At 50.3% G+C, this 27,025-nt stretch overlaps 1 protein-coding gene across 2 annotated transcripts; it reads right to left on the bottom strand.

Moving 5' to 3' along the window:
• Positions 1 to 2,236: 2,236 nt before the first annotated feature.
• Positions 2,237 to 26,734, bottom strand: LOC139266966 (netrin-G1-like). Of its 2 annotated transcripts, XM_070884607.1 has the most exons (7): positions 26,492 to 26,734; positions 13,648 to 14,291; positions 10,532 to 10,708; positions 9,419 to 9,438; positions 5,762 to 5,929; positions 4,092 to 4,226; positions 2,237 to 2,466 (listed from the first exon to the last, which is right to left on the bottom strand). In XM_070884607.1, the coding sequence occupies exons 1-7, from the start codon at positions 26,732 to 26,734 to the stop codon at positions 2,237 to 2,239; spliced, it is 1,617 nt and encodes a 538-aa protein (XP_070740708.1). The 2 variants fall into 2 exon arrangements, with proteins under 2 accessions (XP_070740708.1, XP_070740707.1); XM_070884606.1 differs by lacking the exon at positions 9,419 to 9,438 and having other exon boundaries at positions 5,762 to 5,979.
• Between the last annotated feature and the right edge of the window lie 291 nt (positions 26,735 to 27,025).

The following is a 27,025-nucleotide window of genomic DNA, read 5'->3' on the forward strand; positions in this document are numbered from 1 at the left end:
CTTTCTCTCTACTGTCTTCATCCCATCCTTTATTATCAGGGCTACCCCTCCTCCTTTTCCATGTTGCCTATCTCTTCTAAAAGTAAGTATCCTGTAATATTTAGTTCCCAACCTTCACCACTTTGCAACCACGTCTCTGGAATGGCTATTAGTTCAAAACTATTAATTTCTATCTGCGCTATTAATTCATCTATTTTATGGTGAATGCTTCATGCATTCAGATATAGTGCTTTTACCTGTGACTTATTTATATTCTTCCCTGATGTCACCTTAGTCACTGATGCCTTATTACCTTTGTTACTTTCTCCGTCTCTTCCTGACCCACTCTGCTTATTTTTGCCCAAAACTCGACTCTGCTCCAGTGCCTTGACATTTTTCTTGCTGCATTTAAATTTACTCTTTCCTGAAATCTCCCATCCACCCTCCAATTGGAGGTTAGAGAAATATTTCTATATTCAAGGACTTTCTATCTCCTGAGCACCATTTATATCAAGGCAAGGTCTTTCTTTAAAGGATGTTGTTGTTTGAGTCTAAAGCTCTTCCCCAGATGTTGCAGCAGCTGTGTCAGAGGCCTGGGAGGGAGTTACAAGCCCACCTTCCCATCCAGTCAATGTTGGGCAGTGAGAGGGAGGGAACGGGAAGATGGAATGGTTGTAACAATGAAGGAGGAAGAAGGGAGAAGTTTACAAATAAACATCGACACTGATAAAAAGGTCACTGGAAAGTGAACACACAGAAACCCAAATACTTTCCACAGACTCTCCCTGTCCCGTGTATCCGTGCCTGAGATTTATATTTCAGCTGACTTCAGTCAGAAATAAGAAACACATCTTTCAATTATTGATCTTTCCAACCTGTATATTTCAACTTGTTTCAACTCTCATTCGACATCCTGTCAACAGAGGCAGTAAATATTTCATTGAGGAAGTCTGTTGGTATCATTATTTGCTCAGGTGTCTGCCTGACAGTCGATGAGAAACAGGTTCGAAGAAATTTCAGAGTTTTTTTTAAAGGAAAGTTGAACTTTAGGTGTGAGCTGTGGTTCATTGGCAGCACTTCACCTCTGAGTCAGAAGGTCGTGGGTTCAAGTTGGTCTCTGAAGAATTGAGCCCATAATCCAGGCAGATACTCCCAGTGCAGTACCGAGTGAGTGATGTCATCTCATCTATGCACTGTCAGAGGGGGCAGTACTGAGGGAGTGCTGCACTGCCAAATGGAGTGAGGTAGGGAGTGAGGAAAGGAGGGAGTGGATGGACTGAGAGTGATGGAGTGTAACTGTTATATATGCAGACCATAGTTATACTCTCTGTGTAGTCACTGTATAGTTATATAAGATGGAGACTTGTTACCTGATGTACCAGCAATAAGGTTTACACTGCGTATATACTATGCTGGCACCACTAGAGGGTACAACTGGTGGAGACCAGGGTTTCCTGCTTCTGTGGCAGAGGATGTCCACCAGAGGGCACTGCGGTGGGAGAACTGAGGGTCACCTGCATAGGTGTGCAGGGCCCAGTATAAAAGGCTGCCCACCAAGCTTGTGCCTGACTCTGGAGTTACAAATAAAGGACCAAGGTCACTACAGTTTGAGTACAACACATTGCCTCGTAGAGTCATTCAGAAGTGCATTACAGACATAACAGTAACAAGTGTGAGTGAGTGCTGCACTATCGGAGGTACCATCTTTCGGATGAGACATTAAACCGAGGCTCCGTTTGCCCTCTCAGGCGGGTGTAAAAGATCCCATTTCAATATTTCGAAGAAGAGCGGGGGAGTTATCCCCGGTGTCCTGGCCAATATTTATCCCTTGACCAACATCAGTAAAACAGGTTGTCTGGTCATTATCACATTGCTGTTTGTTGAGAAAGTCCTTCATTGTCTGTGAGGTGCTTTGGGCCGTCCTGAGGGGCTGAAAGGCGATGTAGAAATGCAAGTCCTTTCTTTCTTTCTTTGTCCCAAAGCTGGACATGGGCCGAGCGGCTGGCGATTGCAGAATGAATATTAGCAGCTGCCTGGGCCCCGCGGGGAGTCCGTGAGTCCAGTCCCCACTGACTGCCCATTCCTTCCGGCCTCTCACATCCAGTCGGGCTGGGTGGGCTCCGGCCTCGGTTCCACTTTGCCTTTCCCAGGGCTGGGGGCGTGGGAGGGGAGCGTGTATTACCGGCGACGCAGTAAACGCTGGATTCTCCTGCGCTCTTCGTACCTTCCCGTGAGCGGCCATGGCGCTGGAAGCCGGTCAGAGCGGCGGGCGGCCGTTAGCGGCGGTTAGCAGCGCAGTCAGCGACAGCAGCACCCGGTGTAAGGTGGGGTCCCGCGGGGATTGGGAGACACACCCTCCCACTTCCTCGCCACACTGGCCTTTCTCACACAGGAGCCCGGTGTAGGGAGCAGGGCACACACACCTCCCATTGTCCTCACACACTCCTCCGTTCTCACACCGCGTCAGAAAGTTATCGCACACGCCCGCTGCAAGAGGTCAGAGAAAAGAAAGGTCAGGTCATAGAAAGTCTCCCACGTTACAGATTGTTCTAACTCTCTCTCACTTTTACAACAACTTGCATTTATATAGCGTCTTAATCGTAATAAAACATCCCAAGGTGCCTCACAGGTTATCAGACAAAATGTAACACCGAGACACAAAAGGAGATATTAGGACAGGGGACCAAAAGCTTGGCCCAAGAAGTCGTGTTCAAGGATTGTCTTATAGGAGGAGCGAGAGGTGGAGAGATTTATGGAGTGAACTCCAGAGCTTCGGGCCCAGGCAGCTGAAGGCACGGCCCCCAATGGTTGAGCGATTAGAGTCGGGGATATGCAAGAGGCCAGAACTGGAGGAGCACAGAGATCGTGGAGGGTTATGCAGCTGGAGGGGGTTACCGAGATAGGGAAGGATGTAGGGCTGGAGGGGGTTACAGAGATAGGGAGGGGTGTAGGGCTGGAGGAGGTTACAGAAATAGGGAGGGGTGTAGGGCTGAAGGGGGTTACAGATATAGGAAGGGGTGTAGGGCTGGAGGGGGTTACAGATATAGGGAGGGGTGTAGGGCTGGAGGGTGTCACAGAGATAGGGAGGAGTGTAGGGTGGGAGGAGGTTACAGAGATAGAGAAGGGTGTAGGGCTGGAGGGGGTTACAGAGATAGGGAGGGTTGTAGGATGGAGGAGGTTACAGAGATATTGGGGTATGAGGCCATGGAGGGATTTGAACACAAACATGAGAATTTTAAATTCGAGGCATTGCCAGACTGGGAGCCAATGAGGATCAGCGAGCACAGGGGGGATGGGTGAACGGGACTTGGTGCAAATTAGGATGGGATTAAATATTGAGGCAGAGACTGAGGATTAAATTCTGTGTCCAATTATTCTGTCTAGTTCTGGGCACATTAGGAAGGATATCAAGGCCTTGGAGAGGGAGCAGAGAAGATTTACAGGAATGATACTGCGGATGTGGGACTTCAGTTATGTGGGGAGACTGGAAAAGCTGGGATTGTTCTCCTTCGAGCAGAGAAGGTTAAAGGGAGATTTAATAGTGGTGTTCACAATTGTGAAAGGTTTTTGATCAAGCAAATAAGTAGAAGATGTTTCCAGGGGCAGGAGGGTCAGGGACCAGAGGTCACAGGTTGAAGGTAATTGGCAAAGGACCAGAGGGGAGATGAGGCGAGTTTATTTACGCAGCGAGTTGTTGTGATCTGGAATGCGCTGCCTGAAAGGGCGGTGGGAGCAGATTCAATAGTAACTTTCAAAAGGGAATTGGATAAACATTTGAAAAGGAAAGATGTGCAGGTCTATTGGGAAAGAGCAGGGAGTGGGACTAATTGGATTGCTCTTTCAAAGAGCCAGCACAGGCCCGATGGGCCGAATGGCCTCCTTCTGTGCTGTCTGATTCTATGACCCGTCCTCACTGAACTCCAGGCCTCCCTTTGCGAGGAGCTGTGCCACTAATTGTGTGGCAGGTGATGGGAGAGTCCAGGGGGATTCACTCACTAAAAGCCTCTGTGTTTCCCCCCACGGTACCTCTGCTATCGGATACTCTGCTGACCCTGACACCCAGAAGCCGGGGCGGAGTGAGGGGAGGGGCTGGTGCTGGAACGGTTACTTACCTCGACAGCCCCTGTGCCAGTTATATCCGGGCAGGCACCTGTCACACTTGGGCCCTGTCGCCCCCTCCTTACAGTCACAATATCCCGTGTCATTACAGCGATGGTGGAGCGAGCCATCAGGGTGACACTCACAGTCTGCAGAAACAAGACAACACACACACTGCACACGGCTGTTCGCAATAAACACAGCGACACAACCTCAGCGATAGGAATGAGTGCGAGCCGGGACAAGGGAGGCTCAGACTGTGGGGGTGAAACAAGTCTCCAACACTTTACAAACAGCTTCAATCCTCCACACACTGACTGCACACGGCCCGTGTTCCACTCCCTGGGGCAACTGCACAGAATTAACGCAGGTTAACAAGGCCAGAAAAAACAAACCAGGTTCATCAATAGAGGATAGAATGCACAAGCACAGAAATGAGGTTAAACTTGTATCGAACCTTGGTTAGACCGCACTTGGAGCACTGGGCACAGTTCTGGTCTCCGTATTATAAAAAGGACATAGAGGCAATGGAGAAGGTACAAAGTAGATTTACAAGGATGATACCAGAACTGAGACGTTGTACCTATCAGGAAAGGCTGACCAGGCTGGGGCTCTTTGCTGGGAAAGAGAAGACTGAGGGGTGACCTGATCAAGGTCTTTAAAATTGTGAAGAGGTTTGATAGGGTGGAAGAAGAGAAGATGATTCCACTTGTGGGGAGTTGAAAACTAGGGGTCATAAATATAAGCTAGTCACTAATAAATCCAATAGGGAAGGGAGGAGAAACTTCTTTATCCAGAGAATGGAACTCGCTCCCACAGGGAGTGGTTGAGGCGAATAGTATCGATGCATTTAAGGGGAAGCGAGATAAACACATGAGGGCGAAAGGAATAGAAGGAAATGCTGACAGGGTGAGATGAAGAGGGGTGGGAGGAGGCTCGTGTGGAGCATAAACACCGGCATGGAGCGGTTGAGCCGAATGGCCTGTTTCAGTGCTGTACATTCTGTGTAATTGTGTGTGTGGAGAATGGGAGGAGATGTGGAAATGGAGAGAGAGGATTGTTGGTGGACACTGGGGGGGAGGGGTAACATTGAGCAGAGGGAAGCGACGCTGCTACGATGCAGGATGGTCGTTTACCGAGAGTACAAACAACATACAAATTCCTGAAAAACAATGGAGACAGGGAGGCAATGATTATATCGTCAAAACACAGAGCTTTCGCTATAACTCAACAAAGCCTGGGACAGGCCTCATTGCTACGGAAAGCCTGGGCCAGGCCTCATCGCTAGGGAAAGCCTACACTGAACCCTCATTGATGGGTTGGATCGGGGCCTCATTGCTGGGGAAAGGGTGGGTTGAGGCCGAGTTGCTGGGAAAAGGTTGGTTTAGGGCCGAGTCACTGGGGAAAGGTTGGGTCGGGGCCTGGTCACTGGGGAAAGGTTGGGTCGGGGCCTAGTCACTGGGGAAAGGTTGGATTGGGGCTTGGTCGCTGGGGAAAGGTTGGGTTGGGGTCTAGTCACTGGGGAAAGGTTGGGTTGAGGCTGGTCACTGGGGAAAGAGGAGCTGATTTCCGACGCGCTTTGCTCAGCCCTATTGAAGGTATTTTCTTTGTTTCTTTATCTTGTTTTGGGCTGAAAGCAGAAGGGTGAAAGAAGGAGAGAGCAGAGATTGTAACAGGAACTGACCTTGGCAAACGTTGTGGTGGTCCAGCTGTGCTGAAGGGTTTCGGTGGTAGCCCAGCCGACATAACTGGCAGTGTCGGCCTCTAGTGTTGTGCTTACAGCTCACGCAAATGGCGGTGGTGAGCAGCTCGAGGTAACTGCACCGGTTCGAATGGCCGAAGCATTCGCAGGCTTGCAGGGAAAAGACAGAGAGTGTAGACGGGACACAGACAGTTTGCAGACTGTGAGAGGGTCACATGCTGCAGGAATGAGAGGTGGGGAGGAAATGGCTGGAATGGGAGGGAGGGAGGGAACACTGAGGCTTTTAGCAGTGAGGGGAAAACATCAGACTCCTGGCTAGTTACGATTTGCATTGAATCAGGCAGATGGCAATGGATGGTCCCAATCCCAGGTTATAGATTCTGTGCCGGGTTTTACACAGCACTGCCAAGTTAGGGGCCTTTCAACTGTGGCTCAGTGGGCAGCACGCTCGCCTCTGAGTCTGAAGGTCATCGGTTCAAGTCCCATTCCAGAGATTTGAGCCCATAATGCAGATTGACGCTCCCAGTGCAGTACTGAGAGAGCGCTGCAGTGTCGGAGGGGCAGTTCCGAGGGAGCACTGCGCTGTCGGAGGGGCAGTACTGAAGGAGTGCTGCACTGTGGGGGGGGTTTTACTGAGGGAACGCTGCACTGCCAGAGGGGCAGAACTGAGGGAGTACTGCACTGTTTGAGGGGCAGTACTGAGGGATTACTGCCCTGCCGGAGGGGCAGTCCTGAAGGAACAATATATAAATGCAAATCCTTGCTTTCTCCTGTGCTCTGAGCCAGTCGCGGTGTTTGAGAGTTCCTACCTTGCTCTGGGATCGTGACCTCTAGTGATAAGATTCTTGGCCATGTGCGACCGAGCTTTGGGTCAGCTGCATGTGTCAGGAGAAATCAGCAATTATTAATCCCAGCTGGAGAACACGCGTTCTGAACAGAACATCTGTACTGTGCGCACACACATCGAGTGGAGACTATCCGGGATTGCAGGAGTGTCCGAGAGACAAGAAAACAGACATTTCCATCTCCGCTACACCGCCAATCAGACAGAAACTCACACCGAGACTCTGGAGGAGATATTAGGACAGGTGACAAAAACTCGGTCAAAGTGATAGGTTTTAAGGAGATTCTTAAAGGAGCAGAGAGAGGTGGTGCGGAGACGTTTAGGGAGGGAATTCCAGAGCTTCGGGCCCAGGCAGCTGGAGGCTTGGGAAGGCGGTAGGGATGGAGGAGGTTACAGAGATAGGGAGGGTTGTAGGGTGGGAGGGGGTTATAGAGATAGGGAGGATTGTAGGATGGGAGGGGCTTACAGAGATAGGGAGGGGTGTAGGTCTGGAGGGAGGTCATAGAGATAGGGAGGGGTGTAGGTTGAGAGGGCTTTATTGAGATAGGGAGGGCTGCAGGGTGGGAGTGTTTACTGAGATAGGGAGGGGTGTAGGGTGGGAAGGGTTGACTGAGATAGGGAGGGGTGGGGCCACGGAGGGATTTGAATGCGAGGATGAGAATTATAAATTGGAAATGTTGCTGGACCGGGAGCCAATGTCGGATCAATCAATCGCTTCCCCGGGTCTACTCACTGCCCGGGCTGTCGCTCTAAGCGGATCGATGGATAATTCGTGGGAATCTGGTCCGCGGAGCGATGATTAAATGGGGTGAGGCCGTGACAGGCTGTTATTGTGGGATTTCGGTACATTCGAGTGGGTTGAGGGTTTGAAAGGCAAACTGTGTACTGCCGGATGTGACGGAGTCTCCCTGTTATTATTCAGTGTGACTGAATACAGCAACAACTCACTCAGTAATTCAGCAGAAAATGGAGATTCTTCGCCAGACATTAGAACTAGTTTGTCTTTAGTTCAGTTTGTGTCGGTGATGAAGGTTTTGAGTGTCGGTTCTGGCTGCACCTGGGCAGGAAAGGTGCAGGTTTGGGGTCAAAGTGTAACGTTTCATAGACCCCCAGTCTCGGTCAGTGTGGTGAGTTATGGTCACTTCCGGTCAGTGTGAAGAGTTATGCTCACTCCCGGTCAGTGTGGGGAGTTATGGTCACTCCCGGTCAGTGTGGTGGGTTATGGTCACTCCCGGTCAGTGTGGGGAGTTATGGTCACTCCCGGCCAGTGTGGGGAGTTATGGTCACTCCCGGTCAGTGTGGAGAGTTATGGTCACTCCCGGTCAGTGTGGGGAGTTATGGTCACTCCCGGTCAGTGTGGGGAGTTATGGTCACTCCCGGTCAGTGTGAGGAGTTATGGTCACTCCTGGTCAGTGTGGGGAGTTATGGTCACTCCCGGTCAGTGTGGAGAGTTATGGTCACTCCCGGTCAGTGTGGGGAGTTATGGTCACTCTCGGTCAGTGTGGGGAGTTATGTTCACTCCCGGTCAGTGTGGAGAGTTATGGTCACTCCCGGTCAGTGTGGAGAGTTATGGTCACTCCTGGTCAGTGTGGGGAGTTATGGTCACTCCCGGTCAGTGTGGAGAGTTATGGTCACTCCCGGTCAGTGTGGAGAGTTATGGTCACTCTGCTCCCGGTCAGTGTGGGGAGTTATGGTCACTCTCGGTCAGTGTGGTGGGTTATGGTCACTCCCGGTCAGTGTGGGGAGTTATGGTCACTCTGCTCCCGGTCAGTCTGGGTGTTGGTTCGGGGTTGCGATATGGCAGATGGTTTGGAATGACATTGACAGCATGCGAAGGGTTAAATAAATGGGAACAAGTTGATGTAAAATCCAGGAACAAAGAGGAACAGATTGAGGCCGAGACACTCACCCAGTTTCCATTCCTGTATCTGGGATAACGGGATTACAACAGGTCCCCATTGATCTCGGCCTCAGCAACCATATGGATTTCTACAAATCTTCTCTCCACTTCCCATTGAACGTTCTCACTGAGACACAGTTAAGAAGCATTTTCATCTCAGCTGAGATGTGGGTCCTATATATTACATCTTCCCTGCTTCATATCTGCTGCACCGCTCGAGGAGATTATACTTTACTCCATAGATGCACGGACAAGCAGACTCTTGATCCCAGCCCTGCTCACACCGACACTGCCTCACACCTTCACCTGTTCACACCTTCACCTGCTCACACTCAGCCCCTGCTCACACCTACACCTGTTCCTCGCTCAGTGAATGATGAGGGAGGTTTGAGGGAAGCGGATCATTCCCGATACAGAAATGGGCTCTGGGTCAGCAGGTCACAGGTCAGAGAGCATAGGTCCTACTTACGGCCACTCGCCACGGGGTCAAGGAGGCCTGGAGAGGGAAACGGAAACAGAATTATAGAGACGTCTGATGAACAATCTTTATCGATAAACACATTAACACAACCCATCACACGGAGTGTTCATCAGATCGATGTCAGTCAAACTCACGAACAAGGAACTGATAGGGGATTAGCGTGCTGCATCCTCTGAGAGCTCACACCAGCCCTGTGTGAGACCAGGTAGAGTTGCTAAAGTGCTTCCATAAGGTGTGTGTGAGAGTAGTACGTGGGGACGCTCCCACTACGTGCGATTAGTGTGTAAGTACGCAGGGTTAATACGTAAGGGCATCAGTGGTCACACACACCCCTCCCCCACTGCCCAGTCAGCTCACTATCTGGATATTGATCTCGGGACATTCCACACACAGCAGGCCACAGATGTCCCTCACAACCTTCACTTCCTGATCTGCTTCAGATATTGATTACACAGAGGCTTATTCTCCTCTCACCTTCCCCAGCTGTTCCCCAGATGTTCATCCAGCTGTGAACATTCCATTCTCACATCAGTCTGCACCTTACTGCTGGCTCTGAATCTGTGGGTGTCCGGAGTGAGGTTTCAGCAAATTCAACCCCTGCGGCTATTATAACCTCACCCTCTACATAATGCCAGCGATCCCCCCTCGCTCACTGACCCCGACATTACATTGATAGAGGGCTTCAAAATGAGGAAGGGTTTTGATGGAGTGAATAAGGAGAAACTGTTTGCAAGGGCAGGAGGGTAGGTAACCCAAGGACACAGATTGAAGGTGATTGGCCAAAGACCCAGAGGGAGATGAGGATTATTTTTACGCAGCGAATTGTTGTGATCTGGAATGCGCTGCCTGAAAGGGCGGTGGGAGCAGATTCAATCGTAACTTTCAAAAGGGAGTAGGATAAATACTTGAAAAGGCAACATTTGCAGGTCCATGGGGAAAGAGCGGGGAGTGGGACTAATTGGATAATCTTTCTTTCATTTTTATTTCCTTTTCTAGATCTCTTCCATTCTCTTTCTCACTTTCCTTTTCTCTCTCTTTTCTTCTCCCTTACTTTCCATCTCCCATTCTCAGTTAATTACTCTGCTTCTCTCTCCCTCTTTCTCACATTCTCTATTTCTGTTTCCCACTTTCTCACTTTTTGTTTGTTCTCTTTCATTCTTTATTTCTCTCTTTCTCTCTTTACACACCCCTCTCTCTCTCCCTCCGTCTCTCTTTCTCTCCCCCCTTTTTCGTTCCCTCCCTCTGCCCTGCTCTCTCTCTCTCCCCTCTCCCTCTCCCTCTCTCTCTCTCTCTCTCCCCCCTCACCCAACTCTGCCCCTCTCAGTGTGGAGCTGTGGGCACGGACCCTATCTCTGTCCCTGGCTCTGTCCAATCTCCCGCTGTGAGTCTCTGTTCCCACATGAACACAATGACAAAGATGGGTGGGTTGTATTTTGGAGTCGGTGCGTTGCTGGGAGTTGGGCTGAGAATGAAATATGAAGGGAATCTGGTGCCGGCACTGAGCCGGGCCGGAGCAGCTCTGGTTACTCACAGACATTGGCCGTCCCTTTGGGGATTGGGAGGTACGAGCCCGCTCTCCACGCTCGGCCTTGAAAGCCTTTCTTGCATCTCCCGCAGTCCGGCCCCGTCGTGTTGTGCTCACACTCGCAACTCAGCTTCCCCTTCTCCCAGATACAGTTGTTGGCGTGAAGGTTGCACTTACACCTGGCAAAAAACAACAGCAAGCTGGTTTCAAATAAGCTGAGCAGCCGGGTTAGACTGGGGACTGGCCGCTCCGCGAGTCCGCTCTCCCTTTCCCAGCTTCGCTCTGCAAACAGCAACATTTTTCTCCCACTTATTGCCTTTCAACACAGGCGGCGGGTCAGTTTCTGGGTGTGTTTCCGCTGATTGACGATCAGATTCTGGGCAGCAACAAGAACACGTTAGGAGAGAGTTTCTGATCAGCTCCGGCCTTCCAGGCCCCTCAAAGGAAGAGCTTGCATTTATAGAGCGCCTCTCACAATTTATTTCTTTACAACAACACCTGCAACTGCAACAACAACTTGCATTTATAAAGCGCCTTTAACGAGTAAAACGTCCCAAGGTGCTTCACAGGAGCATAAATCAGATAAACTGACACGAGCGACATAAGGAGATATTTGGACAGGTGACCAAAAGCTTAGTCTAAGAGGTCGGTTTTAGGAGCGTCTTAAAGGAGGAGAGAGAGGTAGAGAGGGAGATGTTTAGGGAGGGAATTCCAGAGCTTAGGGCCCAGGCAGCTGAAGGCACGGCCACCAAAAGTGGGGCGAAGGGAGTGGGGGATGGACAAGAGGCCTGTGTTGGAGGAGAGCAGCGATCTCGGAGTGCCGTTCCTGGTGTTGAAGGAGAGCAGCGATCTCGGAGGGCTGTTCCTGGTGCTGGAGGAGAGCAGAGATCTCGGAGGGCTGTTCCTGGTGTTGGAGGAGAGCAGAGATCTCGGAGGGCTGTAGGGTGGGAGGTGGTTACAGAGATAGGGAGGGGGAGACGCCATGGAGGGATTTTCAGACAAGGATGAGATTTTGTTGTTGTTGTTCAGTAAATGCAATTTGGAAAGGCCCAAAGTGCTGTGACGGTCTCTGTGCCGTGAAGCGTGAGAACGCTGGTCTCGGTGACTCTGTGCTAACAGCATCGAGCCGCTGTTTAACTCACTGCGAGGGTGAAGCTTCACAATCCGCAGATTGTACGTTGCACATTCAGCAAATTGTCAGTTCTGGGCACTGTTTGCTGAACGAAGCAGATACCCAGACAGTTCCTTGGAGTCACATTAACGGCAGCGTAAACATTTTACTGCTCCTGTTCTCTAATTAGTGTCTGAAGATTGTCCTCGGCTAAAAGCTGGAGCGAGCCTCCCAGAAGCTGAGTGTGGAATAATGAGGGAATGGCTCCGAGCCCTGGAGATTGTGTGATGGGAGAATGGGAACTCACTGACCCAGACTGAATATAGATCCAACATTAAGGAAGCCTTTAGTCACAATCAGTCATCGAATCAGGAAGGGCTTGGATCGAGTAAATAGGGAGCAACTGTTTCCAGTGGCAGGAGGGTCGGGGACCAGAGGTCACAGGTTGAAGGTAATTGGTAAAAGACTCAGAGGGGAGATGAGGAGAGTTTATTTACGCAGCAAGTTGTTGTGATCTGGAATCACTGCCTGAAAGGGCGGTGGGAGCAGATTTAATCGTAACTTTCAGAAGGGAATTGGATAAATACTTTAAGGGAAAGATTTGCAGGGCTATGGGGAAAGAGCGGGGAGTGGGACTAATTGGATATCTCTTTCAAAGACCGGCACAGGCCCGATGGTCTGAATGGCCTCCTCCTGTGTTGTGTGATCCTCTCACTCTCTGAATCCTGATCAGACTGGAGCTCGGCAGTGTTGAGAGTAAAGGGACAGACTCTGCTCGCTCCGTGCTGCTCGATTGGCTGAACACTGAGCAGGAACTCGCTGACTCATCGCCAGCCAGCCAGCAGGACTGTGAAAGCTCGCTAACGGGCCCATCACCAGGGGCAGGGGGAGCTGGCACAGTGCTGGTCTGTGCCCACTGTCGCAGGGCCATTCAGGGAAGCTCAAACACCCGACACAGGGGCAGCTGATGGTGCCCAGTGGGCTGGGGCAGGAATCCCCATCTATCGCTGTCAAACCTCCCCAGTTACCAGCGTTCACATAGGAACAGGAGGAGGCCATTCAGCCCCTCGAGCCTGCTCCGCCATTCAATGGGATCATGGCTGATCTGTGACCTAACTCCATTCACCCGCCTTTGCCCCATATCCCTCAATACCATTGGCTAATAAAATCTATTAATCTCAGATTTAAAATTAACAATTGATCGAGCATCAACTGCCATTTGTGGAAGAGAATTCCAAACTTCTACCACCCTTTGTGTGTAGAAGTGTTTCCTAATTTGACTGCTGAAAGGTCTGGCTCTAATTTTTAGACTTTTCTCCATACTCTTAGAATCCCCAACCAGGGAAATAGTTTCTCTCTATCGACCCTTTCAGTTCCCCTTCATATCTTGAAAACTTCAATCAAATCACCTTCTAAATTCTCGGGAACACAACCCTAGTTTGTGTAATCTCTCCTCGTAATTAGATGTTGGCCCTGATAGACTGCCCTTCAGATGTTCATTGAGATTGTGTGTCAGATGTTAACTCCGATATAGTGCCCTCCAGATGATAACTGATAGCGTGCCATGCCAGATGTTATCCCTGATAAAGTATCCCAGATGTTAGTTCTGATAGGGAACACCAGATATTTGCCCTGATGGAGTATCACCAAGTTGATAGACTGAGAGTATCCCCCAGATGTTGGCCCTGCGAATGCTCCCAGATGTTGGTTCTGATAGTGCCCCCAGATGTTGACCCTGAGCTCCCCCAGATGTTGACCCTGTGAGTGCCCTCCCAGATGTTAGCCGCGTGAGTTACCCCCAGATGTTGTCCCTGTGAGTGCCCCAGATGTTGTTCCTGTGAGTGCCCCCCGATGTTGACCCTGTGAGTGCCCATCCAGATGTTGGCCCCGTGCGTTACCCCCAGATGTTGGCCGTGTGAGTGCCCCAGATGTTGGCCTGACACGGCACCCCCCGGGTGTGAAGTGTGGGGTCTGCGACTCTGGCCAGAAGGGGCGAGGAGCTCTCACCGGCCACGAATGTCCAGGTTGGAGATGGCATAGAAGTATTTGGAGAGGTTGTGCTGGTCAACACTGGTGGCCCCAGTGGCCGGCCGGAGCAGCCTGACCCGCAGGTCGGTCAGGGTGAAGAAGTCCCTCAGGTCCTTAGTGGTGTCCAGCTGGCCGTACAGCGAGGCCATGTCCTGGAGACGGGGCCCCCCGAACAGGGCAAAACGCTCCTGGATCTCGAAGCGGACCATCTTGTCCACCTTCCACACGTAGCCCCTGGAATACTCCTCCGTGCAGATGATATCCAGCACCGAGGCTGGGCTCAGATCCCGGGCGCTTCTCGGTTCCATCCCGAAGGAGGTGAGGCAGTCGGCCGCGTAGAACTGGTAGGGTTGCCACGTCCGGCCGTGGTCCAGAGACTTCTCCAGGACCATCTGCTCCGGCCGGCCCGACTCGAAGGTGATGACTATGTCCTCGGTCAGCTCGATGGTCTTGCCCCAGGACAGAGTGATATTGATCAGGAGGGGCTCGGGGAAACTCCTCCAGGAGACGCTTTGCCAAAAGGTGTTGGGAATCCGCCCCTCGTCATCCAGCATCAGCTCGGGTGGGTGTGCGAGCTCGGGCGTGTGAGCATCACACTCGTTGTTGCACATGTACGGGTTCTCCTGGAAACAGAGACGGAACAACACGGGTTAGATACAGAGTGAAGCTCCCTCTACACTGTCCAATCAAACACTCCCAGGGCAGGTACAGCACAGGTTAGATACAGAGTAAAGCTCCCTCTACACTGTCCCATCAAACACTCCCAGGGCAGGTACAACACGGGTTAGATACAGAGTAAAGCTCCCTCTACACTGTCCCATCAAACACTCCCAGGGCAGGTACAGTACAGGTTTGATACAGAGTAAAGCTCCCTCTGCACTGTCCCATCAAACACTCCCAGAACAGTTACAGCACGGGTTAAATAAAACCGCAGGTCTGGACGGAACACTTTGTGCTTTTTAAATGAATCTGGGGAAGAAATAGCAGGGTCACATATTTATTAATTAGTTAGAAAAAGGTGTCATACCCGAGGACTAGAAGATAGCTAAAGTAATACTTATATTTAAGAAGGGAGATAGAAATGTCCAGAGAACTGTAAACCTGTCAACTTAATATCGGTGGTCGGAGAAATAATGGAATCCTTACTAAAGGAGAATATAGAAGAACATTTAGAGAGCAAAAGTATAATAATGAATAGTCAGCATGGAGTTCAAAAGGGAAAGTCTTGCTTGACCAACCTCATTGCATTCTCTGAAGAGGTAACAGAGAGAGCAGACAAGGGTAATGCAGTAGATATAATTTATCCAGATTTCTAAAAGATCTACGATAAGGGACCACATAATAGACTAATGAATAAGGTCAGAGAATGCAGAGTCAGGGAGCCAGTAGCAGAATGGATAGCTCGCTGGCTTCAGGACATAAAGCAGAGAGTCGGGGTAAAGGGCAGCTATTCAGAGTGTCAGAAGGTAGAAAGTGGGGTTTCCTCATCTCCCCTCTGGTACTTTCACCAATCACCTTCAATCTGTGTCCTCTGGTTACCAACCCTCCTGCCACTGGAAACAGTGTCTCCTTATTGACTCAATCAAAATCCCTTCATGATTTTGAACACCTGTATTAAATCTCCCCTTAACCTTTTCTGCTCTGAGGAGAAAATCGCAGCTTCTCCAGAGTCTCCACATAACTGAAGTCCCTCATCCCTAGCACCATTCCAGTAAATCTCGTCTGCACCCTCTCCAAGGCCTTGACATCCTTCCTAAAGTGTGGTGCCCAGAATTGGACACAATTCTCCCGTTGGGCTCTGCCTCCACCACCCTTTCAGGCAGTGCATTCCAGATCCTAACCACTCACTGCGCAAAAACAATTTTCCTCATGTCGCCTTTGGTTCTTTTGTCAATCACCTTAAATATGTGTCCTCTGGTTCTCGAGCCTTCCGTCAATGGGAACAGTTTCTCTCTATCTACTCTGTTTCGACCCCTCATGACCATGAACACCTGTATTAAATCTCCCCTTAACCTTCTCTGCTGTAAGGAGAACAATCCCAGCTTCTCCAGTCTCTCCCTGTAACTGAAGTCCCCCATCCCTGGGACCAGGAACGAGCCCCAGCCTGTTCAGCCTTTCCCCATAGTTAGATCCTCTCAGTTCCCCAATCATCCTTGGGAATCGTTTTGAGCAAAATAAAATGGACTGTAAAGAGATGAGGGAGCTGACATTTGGACAGATTTCTGACATGATGACATTTTGGAAGTTTTCTTTGTTTAGATTTTCCAAAGTTCATGTTCAGTGAAAGAATCTCCGACCTCTGACATCGAGAGATGGGAAAATGAGTCTCACTGCAGCTGTCTGTTTGGGTTAGAGAGAGAGAGAAAGGGCGAGTGTTTTGTGAGCGGAATGATTAATGGGAACTTGTCTTTTTATCGTCTGTTGTTAAAACAATCCCTTATTTGTGCTCAGGCCTTACCCCTGGGCTCTGTGTGTCGGACCCTCGCCCAGCCTGTGGACCTAATGATGCTTTACCTCAGGCTGGTTTGTGAGGGAGCAGTCGGAGGTGGCAGGGCTCCCTTGGGGTCACTTCAGGTCATTGACCTTCCGCAATGAAGCAGCGATGGACACAGCAGCAGCTCCACATGTTGTGATCTGGAATGCGCTGCCTGAAAGGGCGATGGCAGCAGATTCAATCGGGAATTGGAGAAATACTTGAAGGGGAAAGATTTACAGGGCTATGGGGAAAGAGCGGGGAGTGGGGTTAATTGGGTAACACTTTCAAAGAGCCGACACAGGCACGATGGGCCGAATGGACTCCTTCTATGCTGTATCATTCTATGATGCTGTGATTCTAAGTCGGGACACTGTGTGACTCGAGGGGAACTTGGAGGTGATGGTGTTCCCAGGCACCTGCTGCCCTCGTCCTTCCAGGTGGTAGAGGTGGCGGGTTTGGGAGGTGCTGCTGAAGAAGCCTTGGCGAGTTGCTGCAGTGCATCCTGTGGATCGGACACACTGGGACTCTGCCTGACATCGGCAAAACAGAATCAGCCCGACATCCTTTTCCAAATGATCAGACAGCTCACCTGTAACATCCTCATCCCCAGCAAGTGGCTGTTGCAGCAATCAATAAAACTAATGTGTGATAAAGATGGAGAGTGCGGCAATATACAGAGATCATAGAGATTAATGAATCTACAATTGTCACAGCATCGACTAAAGGCAGTGACTAAAGCCGCATATTGGATTGGTTATTTTTAATACTCTATGTAGAAGGAATGGGGTAACATTAGTACCACAATCCTAAAGCTGTGTAAAGTATAAATGAATAATGGAACGGTGCAGATGTGATGTGCTCCTGAATTGCCGTGTCCTCGGGACATAGTTAACAGCACCGTGCCCCAGCGCGACAACTGACCTCCGACTGCTCCGTCACTGTGTGTCCCAGGCCGTGGTCTTTGTTGGTGAAGGCACCATAAAGGTTCAGGCTCAGTTCACCAGCCATGCCCGGCCCATCCAAACCTCGCTCACCTTCTGGTTCCCTACTCAGCCTCACCCCTCCTCACACTACCCTTTCACAAGACTTCAGCCTCATCCCTAATCTGAGGCCCTTCTCACCTCATCCCACCGTTCACACATGCACTGTGAGCAGCCACGCAGATTCAAATGCACGTTTGCGCACATCCACACAGCAGCAGCTATTCAACTATGGAAGGCACATGTGGCACACGATGAGCTGCACACTCACTCACACCTTCTTGTGTTTCTTACTGCAGGTGAAACTGGTTCACAACAGGAGAGAGCAGCAGTGCACCTGTGGAGGGGAGCCTGACATACAAGCCCTCAGTGACGTGGAGGAGCGAGTGTCCATCCCCATGGGCACACCAGTTGGTGCGGTAGTGGCCGGAGAAGCAGCGCCCCCTGTGGACCATGACGGTATGTGAATGCCCTTTGGCATTTCTGTGAGATCCTTGACCCTTGACAGCAAACGCCGTCCACTTCAACTGACGGGGAAGATGATGAGGAAGGTGAGGAAAGTGTTGCCCTGAGGTTGGGGAAGGCCGCCTCAAGCATTGTCCCTGCCTCTCAGCAGTTCAATGAACCCATCCTTGCCCACTTACAGAGGGAGATGGACTCAACCAGCGACAGTGGAGTCGCAGAGAGGAGAGCGCGTGCCTTTGTGATGTGATGCTGTCAATCATTGTGGCAACAACTCTCAGAACGCTGCGTTTGAGACTCAGGCTGCTCTGAGTCAGTCACAGAGTGATGCCATGCAAACACTGACTGCTGCCATCCTCTCTGTTCCCCACAGTCCAACGGGGAGGTAATTGTGCCGAAGCAGGCCAGTAATCTGCGCTCCCACATATTGCTCCAGATGCTGAGGTTCCACCCTGGGGGAGTGGCAATGGGCCGTGGGAAATGGAACGTGTTGTCTTTGCTCAAGATGACAGCATTCTGGCTCCCACCATTGCCACTCTGCCTTTGCACGTGCCGCGGTCTACACACCAGCCAACCTAGACTGCTGCCGCCGATGCTGAGGTGGTGCAGTCTACAGCCGGGCCTTCCAGGCCCAGAGCTGGTCCAATGTATCCTACTAGGCCATCTGTAGTGTCTGTGTTACACACACAGCAGCCCTCAAGCAGCCTTGCTGCAGGCACTGAGGCAACATTGAGGAGGAGCAGGAGGTGTGGGAGGGGGTTAAGGTAAGGGGTAGCAAATGCCAGAGCTAGTCTCAATAAAACTTTAGCCACAATGGACAGAAGGCCTCATCCTGTAAATATGTTTGTCACGATCTGGTTGCAGTTTTTGAGGCCTGCTATTGTTGTAAGTGTATGTGCCTAATATGGCACATGGATACTGTTGTGGAATGACAAATGGCAGGGGCCTATGTACAGATATTGTTGAGGTTAATTGTGTGTTATGGTGTTTCAAGGGGCTGTTGTTAAATGTTTATTGGTTGCTGGTCAGGGGTTGTGTTGTGTTGTTGGAGAACCGATGTATGATGAGCCGCTGACATGTGGCCCTTGCATCGGGAGCAGTGCCACGGTGTCTCCTCCGTGGCTGCTGCACCTCCTCCTCTGGCTGGCCAGTCGGGGCCTCTCCAGGCTCCTGTTCCTCTTTCTTCTCCTCCTGAGGTGGGGCTGCACTTCCCGCTGGTAAGGCCTGGGCCCTCATGATGGCCAAGTTGTGCAACATGCAACACACCACAATGAATAGCGACACCTGTTGAGGGAAGTATTGAAGGCTGCCTCCAGAGTGGTCCAGGCTTCGGAAACGCTGCTTGAGCACCCCTATTGTCTGCTCGATGTTGTTGTGAGTGGCCATATCTTGGATCTTTGGATCAAGACCGCTCAAAATGGAGGAGAAGCATCCGAGAAGGCGACGAACACATCGAGTCTCTTTGCCAGGAGGATGCAGAAGCCAAGTACAAAGAGCAGAAGGTGCGCACGACAACCCAAGCACCCCACCCACCCATCCCTCTTACCGCCATCTACCCCACCTGTGACAGAGACTGTAGATCCCGCATTGGTCTCATCAGTCACCTGAGAACTCATTTTAATGTGGAAGCAAGTCATCCTCAACTCCGGGGGACAGCCGAAGAAGAAGAGAAGAATTAAACATCACCATACAGCCCAGGGAGAGAGAGACACAAGAGGCTCCTGCTGTGTGTGGCTGTATCAACGCGGGAAGGGAAGATACTTCAATATAAGGATTATGTATTACAGAAACTGCTCCTGCAACACTGGAGCATAAACGGAGCATCTTATGAATCATTGTTCCTTCTACAAATGCACTCACTCCTTGACATTTATTTCAGGCTTTAAGTGTTGCTGTCTCGGATTTACACTGTGTGGTGTGACGAAGAGCCTGTCGTTATCACTAACTAAACCACTCACTATCAGCACGGTTCAGTCCCCTGGTTAATGATATTAATTAGTGTATTATTGAGTACAAAAGTTAGTGGCTCCATAAAGTACAATCCCACAGATTGATGTCACTTCCCATCACCCAGTAATCAGGCCCTTTGTTGGAGTTAATGTTCGAGCAGAGTTGCTCAGTTGACAGCATTTAGTGGGCCAGTACTGAGCTGAAAGATTACGTAGGATTACATATAGGATTACATATAGGATCACATAGAATATACGGCAGAGAAACAGGCCATTCGGCCCAACCAGTCCATGCCGGTGTTTCTGCTCCACTCGAGCCTCCTCCCGTCTTTCCTCATCTAAATCTATCCACAATCCTCTATTCCCGTCTCCCTCATACGGTTGTTTAGCACCTCTTAATGCATCTACACTATTCGCTTTAACCACTCCCTGTTGTAGCATGTTCCACATTCTCACCACTCTTTGGGTACAGACGTTTCTTCTGAATTCCCGATTGGATTTCTTGGTTTTCTCTGTATAAACTCTATCAAGGTTGGCATGCAGGTACAGCAGGCGGTTAAGAAAACAAATGGCATGTTGGCCTGCATAGCGAGGGGATTTGAGTACAGGGGCAGGGAGGTGTTGCTACAGTTGTACAGGGCCTTGGTGAGGCCACACCTGGAGTATTGTGCACAGTTTTGGTCTCCTAACCTGAGGAAGGACATTCTTGCTATTGAGGGAGTGCAGCGAAGGTTCAGCAGACTGATTCCCGGGATGGCGGGACTGACCTATCAAGAAAGACTGAATCAACTGGGCTTGTATTTACTGGAGTTCAGAAGAATGAGAGGGGACCTCATAGATACGTTTAAAATTCTGATGGGTTTAGACAGGTTAGATGCAGGAAGAATGTTCCCAATGTTGGGGAAGTCCAGAACCAGGGGTCACAGTCTGAGGATAAGGGGTAAGCCATTTAGGACCGAGATGAGGAGAAACTTCTTCACCCAGAGAGTGGTGAACCTGTGGAATTCTCTACCACAGAAAGTTGTTGAGGCCAATTCACTAAATATATTCAAAAATGAGTTAGATGAAGTCCTTACTACTCGGGGGATCAAGGGGTATGGCAAGAAAGCAGGAATGGAATACTGAAGTTGCATGTTCAGCCATGAACTCATTGAATGGTGATGCAGGCTAGAAGGGCCGAATGGCCTACTCCTGCACCTATTTTCTATGTTTCTATGTTTCTATCAAAACCTTTCATAATTTCAAAGAACTCTATTAGATCACCCCCCAGCATTCTCTTTTCAAGAGAAAAGTGACCCAGCCTGTTCATCCTTTCCTGATATGTATACCCTCTCATTTCTGGTATCAGCCATCTCCCCACGGCCCACAGTGGGTCAGAGAGAGGGTCCATCTCCCCACGGCCCACAGTGGGTCAGTGGGGAAGTCCAACTCCCCACGGCCCACAGTGGGTCAGGGAGAGGGTCCATCTCCCCACGGCCCACAGTGGGTCAGGGAGAGGGTCCTCACCCCACGGCCCACAGTGGGTTAGGGAGAGAGTCCATCTCCCCATGGCCCACAGTGGGTCAGGAAGAGGGTCCTCTCCCCACGGCCCACAGTGGGTCAGGGAGAGAGTCCATCTCCCCACGGCCCACAGCTCAGGGAGAGGGTCCTCTCCCCACGGCCCACAGCTCAGGGAGATTGCCGTGAAGCCCAACTGGTTCAGTAATGTCCTTTAGGGAAGGAAACCTGCCTCCGTACCAGGTCCAGGCCTATATGTGACTCCAGGCCCACACCAACGTGGTTGACTATTAATGACCCTCTGAAGTGGCCGAGCGAGACACTCAGTTTGTATCAAACCCGCTCCCAGCGGATCAATAATTCGGCCCACCCCCATCTTCTCAGGGCACCAGGGGATGGGCAATAAATGCCGGCCGTATCAGCGATGCCCACATCCCCAGAATTAATTTAATAAAGGAACGGCGGTTTTAAGTCAACATCTTGCCAGGGAGCTCGATGGGATTCTACACTTTGGAATTTAATTATAAAGAACGTGAGCCGGCAGAAATGAATGTTTGTTCAAGTTAATGAAACCCAGAACTCTGCACCTGGTGTTTGTGTCTAAAATTTTCAGCAATGAGAAGACCAGAGGGAGGTTTCAGAGAAAGAAACCAGACTGGGGAAAGATTGAGAATCTGCAGCAAATCTTCAACCAGCTGTGGTGTAATCCCACATTATTGACCGGCCTGTGTCGATCGATCCTTATAGACAGGGTCAGGGGTCAGTAAGTGCCACAACAACAGTAAATCATTCTTCAAACATTCTCCTGTCTGAGCTGCTAAAGTGAGTGGAACATTGTCAGACAGCAGTGCAGTGAGGGAGCTCTGATCCAGGAATCAAGAGACTGGGAAAGTTTAATGTGCAGCCGGTTTACTGGGGACAGTGGGCAGTGAGTGAGATATTGGGCAGGGGGAGGATTCATGGGGATAAAGTCGATGGCCTCAGGTTTAATCCACTTACTGTAGGCCTCTCCCAAACCCTCAATTTCCCGTCTGAGTATTAAAGGTTTAGTCCCAGACCCAATAGAACGGACTGCGATATTACAAAGAGAATGTTTGGCTCGTTCAGACTGAAATCCCATCTGCTGCTCGCATCTGCTGAAAATAAACTCCCTTAAAACAGGGGTAATATCACAGAATCTCACAGCACAGAAGGCCATTCTGCCCATCGTGCCTGTACCCACTCTTTGAGGAGCTGTTTGAACCTGCTTCAACTAAACTCCCTTAGAACAGGGAAAAATATACTTGATAAATTTGAGAAAAAGGATAAATTTGCAAGGCTATGGGGAAAGAGCAGGGAGTGGGACTAATTGGATCGCTCTCTCAAAGAGCCGGCACAGGCACGATGGGCCGAATGGCCTCCTGCTGTGCTGTGAGATTGTGTGAGCAGCTGGAAGGGGAATGGATACAGATGTTAACAATCCCGAGAGGATCAGACACAATCTCCAGGCACCAGTTTACAATCAGTTCAAACTCAGCTTACAGAAATTACCCAGAAACTCCACGTTAACATTCACCTGCTGTCACCACTCGCTGGGATTTCCAGAATTGGTGATCGGATTCAGAAATAATTAGCTGTCAGACTTTTACCCGAGCAAGGCACAGACTGTGTTTCTACAGAAGTGGTGACGATCCTCCCTTTAATTCGACTGTTCGAGCTAACCTCATAACACAGTCCCTCACCCCCTCACCCCTGGTCACACTGTGTCCCTGTGCCCCGTGTCCCATTTCTTACTCCCCTCACCCCCGGTCACACTGTGTCACTGTTTCCCATGTCCCATCTCTCTCTCCCCTCACCCCCTCACCCCTGGTCACACTGTGTCACTGTTTCCCATGTCCCATCTCTCTCTCCCCTCACCCCCTCACCCCTGGTCACACTGTGTCACTGTTTCCCATGTCCCATCTCTCTCTCCCCTCACCCCCTCACCCCCGGTCACACTGTGTCACTGTGTCCCATCTCTCCCCTACAATGAGGAGCCCACTCTGCCCGCAGTATTCCAGATGTGCCTCTCCCTCGGTGTGTGCTCAGACACTGTGAGTTTTGCTTTGCAGCACGCGAAACACTCAAATCAATGAACAAATTGCCACTGAAGTGGAATTGGAGGCGAATACTTTGAGCTGGTGCCAGAGATGAATCAAATTGGGGATTACAGACCAGCGAGAGATTCTATTTCCAACACGGAGATCGATGAGCATTAACTGGTGCCTTTTGGTCGAGAATAACTAAAACAAACAATCATATCCGCTCCATCACCAAGACCACCTATTTCCACCTCGGTAACATCGCCGGTCTCCGCCCCTGCCTCAGCACATCTGCTGCTGAAACCCTCATCCATACTTTGTTCCCTCCAGACTCGACCATTCCAATGTTCTCCTGGCCGGACTCCCATCTTCCACTCTCTGTAAATTTCAGCTCATCCAAACCTGTGCTGCCCGTGTCCGAACACACACAAGTCCTGTTCCCCATCACCTCTGTGTTCACTCACCGACGTTGTTTCCCAGTCTGGCAACACCGAAGTGGCAAGTAACATTTGTGGTCCACAAGTGGAAGGCAATAATCATCTCCAACAAGCAAGAGTCCAACTACCTCTCCATGACATTCAACGGCGTTACCATTGTCGGATCCCCCACTATCAGCATCCTGGGGATCACCATTGACCAGAAACTTAACTGGACCAGCCACATAAATACTGTGGTACAAGAGCAGGTCAGAGGCGAGTATTCTCGGCGAGTGTCTCACCTCCTGACTCTCCAAAGCCTTTCCACCACCTACAAGACACAAGTCAGGCGGGTGATGGAATACTCTCCACTTGCCTGGATGACTGCAGCTCCAACAATACGCAAAAAGCTTCACACCATCCCGGACAAAGCAGCCCATCCACCACCTTAAACATTCACTCCCTCCACCACCGGCGTACCGTGGCTGCAGTGTTTACCATCTACAAGGTGCACTGCAGCAACTCACCAAGACTTCTTCGGCAGCACCTCACAAACCCATGGTCTCCATGGGAACACCACCACCTCCACGTTCCCCTCCAAGTTACACCGCATCCTGATTGGGAAATATATTCAATGTTCCTTCATTGTCACTGGGTCAAAATCCTGAACTCCCTTCCTAACAGCACTGTGGGAGTACCTTCACCACACGGACTGCAGCGGTTCAAGAAGGTGGCTCATCACCACCTTCGCAAGGGCAATTAGGGATGGGCAATAAATGCCGGCCTTGCCAGCGATGCCCACATCTCAGGAACAAATAAAAAACTGAAGGATATGCCTGGGACTGAGTCTCCCAGCAGGACCGGCAGTATCTCCCTCTGCCCAGTCTCAAAGCCCATGGAGGGATTGGAAGTGCGGTTCTGTGGATTACTGTTCCAGTCACAGAAGCCCTGCACCACCGTGCCCCGGTACATTCGATCACAACAGTTTGTGACCAGGAATTCGTGTCTTTGCACCAAGGTTACAGGCACAGTCTGAATACATTCTCACCCTGGAGTCTTTCCTTCTCACTCACCCACTCACAGTCAACATACAATCAGGGAACACAAGTTCAGGAGTCGGGACACATCGGGAAAGAAGGAGCGAGTACACCTGTCAAAAACTGTTACATATTAAAAAATGCAAACTACGAGATCAAGGCCGATAAATTCAGCCGCGTTTTTATCGGTGAAAGAAAAATTATTGCAATTTCTAAAAGTCCTTCATTGTCTGTGAAGCGCTTTGGGACGTCCTGAGGTGTGAAACTGAGATAGTAACATCTAGTGTGGTCTCACTGGGTCCGGGCCCTGTTTCACACACAGCTCCCACAGTGGGATATGGGACAGCTGGAAGATTTACCTCAAATACTCGTATTATTTTTATAACAGATTACTAATTGAGCTGGAGAATAATTCCCTCTGATAAACTGCATGTTCTGCAATAAATTATACATTTTCAATTATTGCTGAAACATACGGCTGATTATTAAACCAGGCGTTTCCCCTCGAACAATGATCTAGGAACCAATTATCCTGAGGAGATGATTCACTCAACAAGAGCATCATTAATATTTAGAAAGAGGCTTGAATTTACATCTCAAGGACATATTCCCCACTGGGGATATTGGGCTGGGCTCAGACACAATGGGACATATTCCCCACTGGGGATATTGGACAGGGCTCAGACGCAATGGGACATATTCCCCACTGGAGATATTGGGCAGGGCTCAGACACAATGGGACATATTCCCCACTGGAGATATTGGGCAGGGCTCAGACACAATGGGACATATTCCCCACTGGGGATATTGGCAGGGCTCAGACACAATGGGACATATTCCACACTGGAGATATTGGGCAGGGCTCAGACACAATGGGATATATTCCCCACTGGAGATATTGGCAGGGCTCAGACACAATGGGACATATTCCATACTGGGGATATTGGGCAGGGCTCAGACACAATGGGACATATTCCCCACTGGAGATATTGGGCAGGGCTCAGACACAGGGGTCAGGAGCTCCAGGGACTGTTTATAAACATTCGACCTCCCTCCTCACATCTATTACTGTGTCTAATTTTACAAACACTGTCACCCCTTACGGTGCGACACTGGGAAGCAGCGAGTTTTGTGGTTTACGTGTCCTGACCTTTCCTGTTCAGTCCAGCCATTTTACATCTCCTCACAGTTCCACTCAATACAACTTAACAGACTGTTATTCCATCCCCATATCTCCTCCTTCACCAAGCCCGCCTACTTTCACCTCCGTGATATCGTCTGTCTCTGCCATTGGCTCAGAGCTGTCCATTTAGTCCCACTCTCCTGCTCCTTCCCCATAGCCCTGTACATTTCTCCTTTCCCAGTATTTATCCAATTCCTTTTTGAATGTTATTATTGAATCTGCTTCCACCTCCCTTTCAAGCAGCACATTCCAGATCATAAAAACTCGCTGCATGAAAACATTCTCCTCATCTCCCCCCTTGGCTTTTTTGCCAATTATCTGAAATCTGTGTCCTCTGGTTACCGGCCCTCCTGCCACTGGAAAGTGTCTCCTTATTTACCCTTCATGATTTTAAACACCTCATCAAATCTCCCCTTAACCTTCTCTGCTCCGAGGAGAACAATCCCAGCTTCTCCAGTCTCTTCACATAACTGAAGTCCCTCATCCCTGGAAACATCCCAGTAAATCTCCTCTGCACCCTCTCCAAGGCCTTGTCATCCTTCCTAAAGTGTGGTGCCCAGAATTGGACACAATACTCCAGCTGGGGCCTAACCAATGATGTATAAAGGTTCACCATGACTCCCTTGCTTTTGCACTCGATGCCTCTGTTAATGAAGCAAATGTAGGAGTTTGGATGGAATTCACTTTGATAAAGGCCGTTCAGTGAGCGTCCATTCACAGTGTGACACACAACAGAGGCTGTCTCAGAAAGGCTTCTACTCACCAGCGTGCAGTACATCTCGGGGGTCTCTCCACACGTACTGTCGGCGGGATCCAAGCTGACCTTCAGTGACCTGGTGAGCAGGGCGGCCTCGGGCTGGCAGGCCATGTAATCCCAACTCATGGCCTGATCCCAGTGAAGCTGGGCCTTACACAGGTCATAGTGACCCCAGGACGGGAAGTGCTGCGCGGCGAGAGACAGGGCCGCCCAAAGGGTCTGAAGGAGCAACAAACCAGACAGACGCATCGCTCTGACTGGACCCGCTCAGAGAGGGGCCATCTCGGTCCGGCTGGGGGTGATTCAGGGGGTCCCCGCTCCGAATGGACCCACTCAGAGAGGGGCGATCTCTATGCTTGCAGATGTTCCAGGTGTTGGGATTCCAGCTGTTTTCCCAGCATTGGTACAGATGTTCTCGATGTTGGGATTCCAGCTGTTTTCCCAGTTGGTGCAGGTGTTCTCTCTGTTACCATTCCAGCTGTTTCCCCACTGTTGGTGCAGGTGTTCCAGGTGTTGAGATTCCAGCTGTTTTCCCAGTGT

Source organism: Pristiophorus japonicus, chromosome 7 (genome assembly GCF_044704955.1).
Source record: "Pristiophorus japonicus isolate sPriJap1 chromosome 7, sPriJap1.hap1, whole genome shotgun sequence".
Classification (NCBI taxonomy): Eukaryota; Metazoa; Chordata; class Chondrichthyes; family Pristiophoridae; genus Pristiophorus; species Pristiophorus japonicus.

Coding starts and splice junctions, on each gene's coding strand:
- LOC139266966 (XM_070884606.1), bottom strand. CDS start 26,734: ATGCGTCTGTCTGGTTTGTTGCTCCTTCAGACCCTTTGGGCGGCCCTG. Junction 10,709..13,647: donor AACCTGGACATTCGTGGCCG/GTGAGAGCTCCT, acceptor GTTTTTTGCCAG/GTGTAAGTGCAACCTTCACG. Junction 5,980..10,531: donor GGGACGGCCAATGTCTGTGA/GTAACCAGAGCT, acceptor ACCCTCTCACAG/TCTGCAAACTGTCTGTGTCC.